The 10,115-nt window shown below is 49.8% G+C and overlaps 1 protein-coding gene across 1 annotated transcript in view; it reads right to left on the minus strand.

Moving 5' to 3' along the window:
* The window catches only part of LOC140425474 (ankyrin repeat domain-containing protein 33B-like), a 61,507-nt gene extending 52,876 nt beyond the window's left edge, over positions 1-8,631 (minus strand). The window contains exon 1 of the mRNA XM_072509788.1: positions 7,888-8,631. Coding sequence (XP_072365889.1) covers positions 7,888-8,241 — 354 coding nt within the window. The 5' untranslated portion in view covers positions 8,242-8,631. The remainder of the gene's footprint in view (positions 1-7,887) is intronic.
* Between the last annotated feature and the right edge of the window lie 1,484 nt (positions 8,632-10,115).

Here is a 10,115-nt window from a genome sequence, read left to right on the forward strand (position 1 = left end):
GTACTGGGGGGCCTGAAGGTCATGCAGTCGGGTAAAGCCCCGGGGCCGAACGGATACCCGGTGGAGTTTTATAAAATGTTCTCCGAGATAGTGGGGCCGGTGCTGGTCAGGGTGTTCAACAAGGCAAGAGGCAGAGAGGTCTTACCCCCGACGATGTCGCAGGCCACTATCTCGCTTATACTGAAACAGGAGAAAGACCCAGAGGCATGTGCGTCCTATAGGCCGATCTCTTTGATTAACACAGACGGTAAGTTACTGGCCAAGATCTTGGCGTCTAAAATTGAGGACTGTGTACCGGACGTGATTGCGGAGGACCAAACCGGGTTCGTAAAGGGCAGGCAACGGGTGGCCAATCTAAGGAGGCTGCTCAATGTGATTATGATGCCCCTGGAGAGCAGGGAGGCAGAGGTAGTGGTAGCAATGGATGCCGAAAAGGCTTTCGACCGGGTTGAGTGGGACTATTTATGGGAGGTTCTGGGACGTTTTGGGTTTGGGGTGGGATTCATTGATTGGGTTAGGCTGCTATATCAGGCCCCAGAGGCTAGTGTGAGGATGAACAGGACAACATCTGACTACTTCAGACTGCACCGCGGGACTAGACAGGGATGCCCCCTCTCCCCATTGCTGTTTGCGCTGGCTATTGAGCTGCTGGCAATTGCTCTGAGCTTCAAGGGACTGGAAAGGGCTGGTCAGGGGAGGGAGTGGAACATAAAGTCTCGTTATACGCGGATGACCTGATGTTATATGTGTCAGACCCAATGGCGGGGATGGACAGAATCATGGAAAGCCTGAGGGAATTTGGTCAGTTCTCAGGATATAAATTGAACATGACAAAGAGCGAGATGTGGGTAGTGCAGGTGCGAGGTGGGTAGTGCAGGCGCGAGGTCAGGAGAGTAGGCTGAGGGGGCTGCCGTTCAGGCTGGTAGCAGAAAGCTTCAGATATTTAGGGATACAAGTAGCGCGAGACTGGGGTAAGTTTCATAAGCTAAACTTGTCCCGGTTGGTGGAGCAAGTGAGGGACGAGTTCCGGAGATGGGATGCGCTCCCGCTGTCATTGGCGGGGAGAGTGCAGACCATGAAGGTGTCAATTCTCCCAAGATTCTTGTTCATATTTCAGTGTCTCCCCATTTTCATTCTGCAGTCCTTCTTTAAGAGGCTAGATAAAATTATTCTGGGATTTGTTTGGACAGGAAAGTCCCCACGGGTGAGGAAGGCGACGCTCGAGAGGAACCGAGGGGATGGGGGACTGGCATTGCCGAACTTTAGCAACTACTACTGGGCAGCTAACATAGCCACGGTAAGGAAATGGATGGTGGGTACGGAGTCGGTTTGGGTGCAGATGGAGGCTGCTTCGTGCAGGGGCACCAGTTTGGCAGCCTTGGTTACGGCGCCTCTGCCGCTCCTGCCGGCACGATATTCCACCAGCCCTATAGTGGTGGCGGCTCTACAGATCTGGGGCCAGTGGAGGAGGCATATAGGGGAAGTGAGAGCATCGGTTTGGTCCCCAATCTGTGGTAACCACCGATTTGCCCCGGGGAATATGGACGATGGGTTCCAATTATGCCGGAGGGCGGGGATTGCGAGGATGGGCGATCTGTTCCTGGAAGGGAGCTTCCCGAGCATGAGGGTGCTGGAGGAGAAGTTCGGGCTGGCGAGTGGGAATGATTTCAGGTACTTGCAGGTGCGGGATTTCGTATGCAGATTGGTACCATCCTTCCCACGCCTCCCACCAAGGAGGATCCAGGACAGGGTAGTTTCCAGAGGAGAGGGGGGAGTCTCCGACATTTACAAAGAACTAATGGGAGCAGAGGAGGCACAGACCGAAGAACTGAAGCTTAAGTGGAAGGAGGAGCTCGGGGGGGGGGGGGGGGGGGAGATAGAGGACAGCATATGAGCAGACGCTTTGAGTAGAGTAAACACGAACCCAACATGCGCCAGACTCAGTCTGATCCAGTTCAAGGTCGTACATCGGGCCCACATGACGGTGGCCCGGATGAGCAAATTATTTGGGCTGGAGGACAAATGTGCCAGAGGACCAGCGAACCATGTACACATGTTCTGGCCGTGTCCTAAACTAAGGGGGTACTGGCAGGGATTCGCGGACGTCATGCCCCGGGTATTGAAAACTAGGGTAGCAATGAATCATGAGGTGGCAATTTTGGGGGTTTTGGAGGACCCGGGGGTCCAGGAGGTGAAAGAGGCCGGCATCTTGGCCTTTGCTTCCCTGGTAGCCCGGTGACGAATACTGTTAGCATGGAGGGACTCAAAGCCCCCGAAGTCTGAAGTATGGCTTTCGGACATGGCAAGCTTTCCCGGGCTGGAGAAAATTAAGTTTGCCTTGAGAGGATCGCTGTCAGGTTCGCCCGGAGGTGGCAGCCATTCGCTGACTTCTTTGCGGAAAATTTATCGTCAGCAGGGGGGGGGGGAGAAGGGAGGTTAGGGTAGCGTAGAGTAGGGGGTTGCTTAGGCTGGTTCTTGCGAGAGGGGAGCCGATGCTTGCATTATGTCTTATTTGCTTTTTGTACACTACGGTATAATGTTAGTGTTTTATATGCCAAAAATACCTCAATAAAATTGTTTATTAAAGAAAAAAATGGCATAATTGAAGTGGGTTGCAGCCAATGGAGCTCACCCATAGTGATGGTACCTAAACCAAATGGTACCCAATGGTTGTGTGTGGACTACAGAAAGGTTAATGCAGTTACAAGAATGGACTCTTATCCTATCCCACGTTTGGAGGATTGCATGGAGAAAGTGGGACAATCAGCTTTTATTTCCAAACTGGATTTACCTAAAGGTTACTGGCAGGTACCTTTATCTGAAAGGGCAAAGGTGATTTCAGCTTTTGTGACTCCCGATGGTATATACCAATTCAAAGTTATGCCATTTGGCATGAAAAACGCACGAGCCACATTTCAACGGTTAAACAACAAAGTTGTTTCAGGATTACCCAATTGTGCGGTATACACCGACGATCTGGTAATTTTCAGCCAGACATGGGAAGAACATTTAAAACATCTGATGGAGTTATTCGATCGACTTCAGGAGGTGGGTTTGGTGATAAACCTAGCCAATAGTGAATTTGGAAAAACCCAAGTCACTTTCATTGCGGAGTTTCCGATATCCTCAAGACCAAGGGAAATAATGCGATTTCTTGGCATGCGTGGAGTTGATCGAACATTTGTGAAAAGTTTTTGTATCATGGTTGCTCCACTGATAGACTTGCTGAAGAAACGTCAAACATTTCAAGGGACAGCGGACTTTCAACAGGCATTTGATGGCCTGACAGCTGTGATAACCAATGCTCATGTGTTGGTGAATTGCAAGGGACGCTGTGATCAGGTTGAACTAAAGTATGACTTTAAAGAGAAATGCCGAGGCGTAGAGAAATGGACGGATCGTGCAGAGACCTCCTTGTTCAAAGAGACTGTCAGTCGAGAAGGATTTCAGTTGGAGGAAGACAAACGGGGAAAAAAATGGACTATATTATTATACCTGTTTGCGTGTGTTGTTTTTTGAAACAAAAAAGTATATTTACTGTGTGCATTTCTTAAAGGGTAGTGAAAAGGTGCAAAATTAAACCATCTTGAAGTTGAAGGGTTGGTTTTTTTCTTCGGGGGGGTGGGGGTGTCATGTGAGAGTATCTTTAAGTTTTGGGTGTTTATAAATGGGTGTATATATAAATATCTGTACTGAGAGTACCTTTAAGAAATGGGTGTTTACTACTGCAGTGATGTCAGAGAATGGGTGGAGCTGTCTGTCAGCTGTTTACTTTCGTTTTAGGCTGTTTGCTGCAGGGTGTGTTTTAGTTTCGTTTTCAGAGCTGGATAGCTGCAGTCACAGCCAGAAGGTGTATGAATCTCACTCTGTATTCTAAAGACTGTAAATCGATCCTGGTGATTTAAAACTAATAACAGTAGTGACTTTAACCTGACGTGCTTCTGGTAAAAGGTGTTTTAAGTCTTATGGGTGTTAAAAGGAAAGCTTAAAGGTTACTTAGTGTTGTAGTCTTTGGGAGTTGTATTTGAATTAATGGTTGCTAAGATGTTCACTGTATGTTTAAAAAAATTAACTGACTGACCACTAGGAGTCACATTAGTATATAAGTGCATGTTAGAGTCAGGAGACCTCAGACTGACTAGGGAGCTTGGGAGAGAGGTTGCTTGTGCATGTTAATACTGTTATTCATCTGTTGTTTTGTATATATAATAATCTTTATTGTCACAAGTAGGCTTACATTAACACTGCAATGCAGTTACTGTGAAAAGCCCCTAGTCGCCATGGTGTTCAAAAGGCATCTTGACAAACACATGGATACGATGGGTATAGAGGGATACAGCACAAGGAAGTGCTGAGGGTTTTGGCAAAGTTGGTATCATGACCGGTACAGGCTTGGGAGGGCTGAAGGGCCTGTTCCTGTGCTGTAATTTTCTTTGTTCTTTTGTTCTATTCCCAGTACCGTGGTCAAGTTTCATCCCTCAATCAACACCTAAAACTAGACCTAAAATCTGATCATTATCGGATTTCTTATTTTGGGAGCTTGCTGTACACAAACTGACTGCTGTGTTTCCTGCATGACAACTACCCTACAAAGCATCTTCAATTGGCTGTCCACACAGAAGCAAAATACTACGGATGCTGAAAACGGACTCAATACAGAAAATCCTCGAATTACTCAGCAGATCAGGTAGCATCCATGGAGAGAAACAGAATGACCAAGACAGAATTTTGTGGAGGCGAAGGAATCTCGGTGGCCTCTGCTGTTAGATAGGCCAGAGTTTTCCAGCCCTTCACACCAGTGGGATGTTCTGGTTCCGCAAATGTGAATGGAGATTTCAATGGCTCACTGGCCCCACCACAAGGTGGGTGGGCTTGGGCCAACAGAGGAATGCAAATCACAAATTCAGGTGCCGGGGCTAGAACTTCCACTTCATGCTTGCTGAATTTTCAGTCCCTTGATCTGTAATCTCTATACCCACAATTACACAATGCTCTTTGAGAGATGTAGCAACTGATAAATCCTATTGCCATGTTTAATGTATAATTTGTTCAGTGTGTGTACATTATGTTTATAATGTGAACCATGATTTTTAGATCCCAACATGTCTTTCAGTTTTTTGGATAAACCGGGACTAAAAGGGTTAAATTATGAGGACAGGTTGAGTAGACTACACTTGCATTTCATTGAGTATTGGAAATTAAAATGTGATCTAAGCGTTCCAAGGTGATCTAAAGATTTGATAGGGTGAGGGAGTCATAAAAAGGGGGCATTTGACGGGAATTTCCTGTCCTGCCCGACCCAGGGATCTTCCGATCCCACGGAAGTCAATGGACTTTTGGCTGGGGCACCGCATCTCCTGCGGTAAGTGCCACCAGGACGGAAAATACCACCCACAACCTAAACGATAGAGCTCGGCCTTTCGGGGGTAACCATCGGGAGAGGGGTGGAAATCTGAAACACTCTCCCTAAAAGGTCATGTGGGTGGGTGAATTGAATGTTTCTAGGCTGTGATTGATAGCTTTCTTAGCGACAAGGATAATGAATATGGAACCAAGGCAGGACAGTTATCTATATCTTTCACTGATTAAAAAAAGACTGCCTCACCTAAAATGCTAAGATGAGCCTTTTCCACAAAGATTTCATGTTAACTATTACAAAGTCACTGATATGTTTAATTTAGTGGGTCCTAGGCCTGGGACCAGCTACATTCTACAGAGTGTCTTTTAATACCGATCTGGCATTTTGCTTTTATAGTAAATAGGCATCATTTTAGTAATGCGCCCGATGCAGAATTTCACATAGACACAGAAGATAGGAGCAGTAGGAGGCCTTTTGGCCCTTTGAGCCTGCTCCTCCATTTATCATGATCATGGCTGATCACCCAACTCAGTAGCCTAATCCTGCTTTCTCCCCATAACCTTTGATCCCATTCTCCCCAAGTGCCATATCTAGCCGCCTCTTGAATATATTCAATGTCACATGAAAGGGTGGTATAAAAAATTACACAAACTCTTTTCACCTTTTTTAGGTTTTAAGTGCTCAGATACAATTTGCTTGTACATGGGAATGAAAAGGTCACTGACCTAACATGTTACCTTTGTCTCTCGCTCCACAGATGCCGCTTGACCTAAATATTTCTAGCATCTTCTGTTTTTATTTCAGATTTCTAATATCCCCAGTGCTTAGCTTTTTGAATTCACATCTTGTTGAAGTTACAAGCCTGTTGCTTTTGTGAGGAAGAGTCATGCTATTCAAACAGGAAAATCAACTTTGGAATGGTACACTCATCTATTTTAATGAATAAGTGAGAGAAGATTTAGAGTTGGTACACAAATCACGCCTTAAAAGTTACTTTTTATGCTGACAAACCAACATAACACCCAAGAACCCCTGCCAGAACCTCCTCAGCTGTGAATGCGCCCAAAACATGTGGATGTGATTCGCTTGGCCAATCAGAGTTGACTTGCCAACCAATCAGCACCCTTTTCTCCTGTGGTATAAATTGTTGTGACCATTTGAAATTTGGCATTTTTGCTTTTGTCCTGATGAATGCAAGACAAAAAACTTCAGCAACATGTCTCTTCAGCAATAATAAAAAAGGATGCAAGACTCTAGTGGGAGTTGTTTATAATCCTCCAGAGAGCAGTGATAAAACAGCATAATACATAAACATGGAGCTCAAAGAAACTTGTTGCAAAAATAGAATGATAATGGCATACTTTAATTTTCACATGGAATGGGATAAACGACAATTTCCTCACGTACTGGGGATAATTTTCTGGGAAGAATATTTTCTTGATCCAACAAGAGACAGGCCATCTGAAATGTAGTCATGTGTAACGTGCCTGAATTAGTCAATAATCTAACAGGAAGGGAACACCTAGCTAACAGTGATGATAATATAATTCAATACTTGCTTTTCCCAGTCAAATCTGGGTTTTAAATTTAAGTAAGGTTGATTTTTGCAGCGACGGGACATGAATTGACCACATTAAACTGGGCAGAACTGCTAGCAGATTAAACTGCCTCAGGACAGTGGGGTGTGTTACCTATGGCATACCCCTAAAGGCCACGACTGCGACATGTACAAGTAAACAACCTTGGTCAACAGAAGGCAAGAGGTAGAATAATTCTAAAGGAGACTGTCGATACAAAGTTGAAGAACAGGGAACAGAAGAAGGGACTGGGAGAGATATAAAGCACAGCAAATGGATACAAAAGTGCAAAGAGCTGCAGAAAGGGAATTAGAGATAAAGCTTGTGAGGGTCATCAAGGACTACACTAAATGTTCTTACAAATATATTAAAGAGAGGGAATGTGGCTCAGGCAAAAAAGGCCCTTAATGATAGACACGGGTGATGTTGTAATTGAAAATCAGAAAATGCCAGTCTTAATAAATACTTTGTACTCTCTTCACAGTAGCTAATGTATATAAAATGTCGTATATAAAAAGAAAACTAAAAATAAATCAAAGAGAGGAACTAACCAAATTAAATATATTTTTAAAAAAATGTACGTCGGAACTGCGTATGTGTCTGCCTGGCAGGGTATGTGAGTGTGCATGGCACTATATATGTTAGGCTGTGTGTATATCTGAAACAACGAATGGCTGCATGTTGTCTGGCAATGTGCTTGGCAGTGCACGTGCAAAGGTGTCTGGCAGTGTAAGTGTAAGTGTCTGACAGTCTTTGGATGTGCCTAGCAGTATATGAGAGTGTCTGGCAGTGTGTGTGGGTGTACGTGCCTGGCAGTGTGAGGATGGCAGTGTATGGATGTGTCTAGTAGTGTGTATGTGAGAGTGTCTTTGGCAGTGTGTGTGTGCATATATTTGACAGTGTGTGTATGTGTGCGAAACAATGTGAGCCATGTCCCAACTCATCACTTACCTTGCCATTCCTATCCCTCTCCATCACGTCCCGTTTGCTCAGCTCCTGGCACATCAACTCCTTGAGTCCAACAGCATTGTTCATGGCACAGGCCCGGTACACGCTGAGTGGGCCATTTGTCACAATCTCCGACTCACTGCTAATTGACTGCAGATTAGGGGGATAGAAGGAATCATCTGACAAGATGCTGCAGGTGTCCAGCTCCTGGTCCACTTCATTCTCGTCCTCTAATTCAGGATCATCCCACTCCTCCTCCTCAGGCAGCTGCAGAAGGTGGGTCGTGTTGGGGGACATGACAATTGTCCCAAGTCTCCCACTGTCCTCTCCTCTTCTTGCCTCTGTCATCAGCAGCATGTGGGCCTAGAGGGTCCCCAGCAGCGGTGTGAGAGCCCAAGGTCAGGCAATCAGGGAATCTCTCACCCTGAACCAGAGGTGAGATGGCGCAGAGTATCCTGGGCTGGGTTACTGTCAGGGGACCCCAGTGAGTGGGGATACTGGGCCAGAGTTCTGGGATGTGAGGGGGGGGGGGGGGGGGGGGGGGGGGGGGGGGGGGGGGGGGGGGGGGGGGGGGGGGGAGGGGGGGGGGGGGAGGGGGGGGCAGGGTTCTGGAGTGAGGTGGGGTTAGGGTGCTGGGATGTATGGGTCGGGGTGCTGGGATGTGGGGGGCTATGCTGGGGTCAGGGGAGGGCTGTTGGGATGTGGGGGGTCGGGCTGTTGGGATGCGGGGGGTCGGGCTGTTGGGATGTGGGGGAGACGGGGTGCTAGGATGTGGGGGGGGGTGCTGGGATGTGGGGGGGGGGTGCTGGGATGTGGGGGGGGTGCTGGGATGGGGGGGGGGATGTGGGGGGGGTGCTGGGATGTGGGGGGGGTGCTGGATGTGGGGGGGGGTGCTGGATGTGGGGGGGGTGCTGGGATGTGGGGGCTGGGATGTGGGGATGTCGGGGTGCTGGGATGTGGGGGGTGTTGGGATGTGGGGAGGGGGTGTTGGGATGTGGGGAGGGGCTGCTGGAGTGTGGGGGGTGTCGGGGTGCTGGGACGGGGTGGGGGAGTCGGGGTGCTGGGATGTGGGGGTGGGCGGGTGCTGGGATGTGGGGGTGGGCGGGGTGCTGGGATGTGGGGGTGGGGCGGGTGCTGGGATGTGGGGGGTGGGCGGGGTGTTGGGATGTGGGGGCTGCTGGGGTGTGAGAGGGATGCTGGAATGGGGGTCGGGGTCTTCTTGTGTCTCTCGGTGTCCCGCAGGTTTCCTGCCTTTGCCCGGCTCCGTCTCACCGATCATCCTTCAGCCCCATCGCCTCCCCAGTCGCTCTCCGCTCCTCCGGCTCCGGTACAAATCCCGCTCTGACCGGCTCCGGCTTTCACTCCCCAGCCCGGCTCCGGCTTTCACTCCCCAGCCCGGCTCCGGCTCTCACTCCGGGTCAGAATCATCGCCTCCGTCACATGTGGAGCCGGAGCTGAGAATGGCAGAATGAGCTGAGGCTCCGCTTTAATCGGATGAGATGAGCTTGTCTGTGGAGTTTAAAGAGCAGATTTGGGAATGAGCGGGAGGAGCCTCCCATCTGGGAACCGGAGTTTGAGCTCCGTCATTGGTTAACCTCCGGGACCCAGAGACCGGGGGAAGCCCCCTCCCCTCCCCAAACTCAGCTCCTCAGTGAGTCAGTCTGTCCCAACCCCCAGTCTCCTCCCATCCTCCCCACCCCCCTCACACTGCTCCCGCCACCCCCAGTCTCCTCCCCACCCCCTCACACTGCTCCCGCCACCCCCAGTCTCCTCCCCCACCCCCTCACACTGCTCCCTCCAACCCCAGTCTCCTCCCCACCCCCTCACACAGCTCCCGCCACCCCCCAGTCTCCTCCCCACCCCTCACACTGCTCCCGCCACCTCCAGTCTCCTCCCCACCCCCTCACACTGCTCCGCCACCCCCAGTCTCCACCCCACCCCTCACACTGCTCCCGCCACCCCGTCTCCTCCCCACCCCCTCACACTGCTCCCGCCACCCCCAGTCTCCTCCCCACCCCCTCACACTGCTCCCGCCACCCCCAGTCTCCTCCCCACCCCCTCACACTGCTCCCGCTACCCCCAGTCTCCTCCCCACCCCCTCACACTGCTCCCGCCACCCCCAGTCTCCTCCCCATCCCCTCACACTGCTCCCGCCACCCCCAGTCTCCTCCTCACCCCCTCACATCTGCTCCCGCCACCCCCAGTCTCCTCCCCACCCCCCTCACACTGCT

This window comes from Scyliorhinus torazame, chromosome 6 (genome assembly GCF_047496885.1).
Source record: "Scyliorhinus torazame isolate Kashiwa2021f chromosome 6, sScyTor2.1, whole genome shotgun sequence".
Taxonomy (NCBI): domain Eukaryota; kingdom Metazoa; phylum Chordata; class Chondrichthyes; order Carcharhiniformes; family Scyliorhinidae; genus Scyliorhinus; species Scyliorhinus torazame.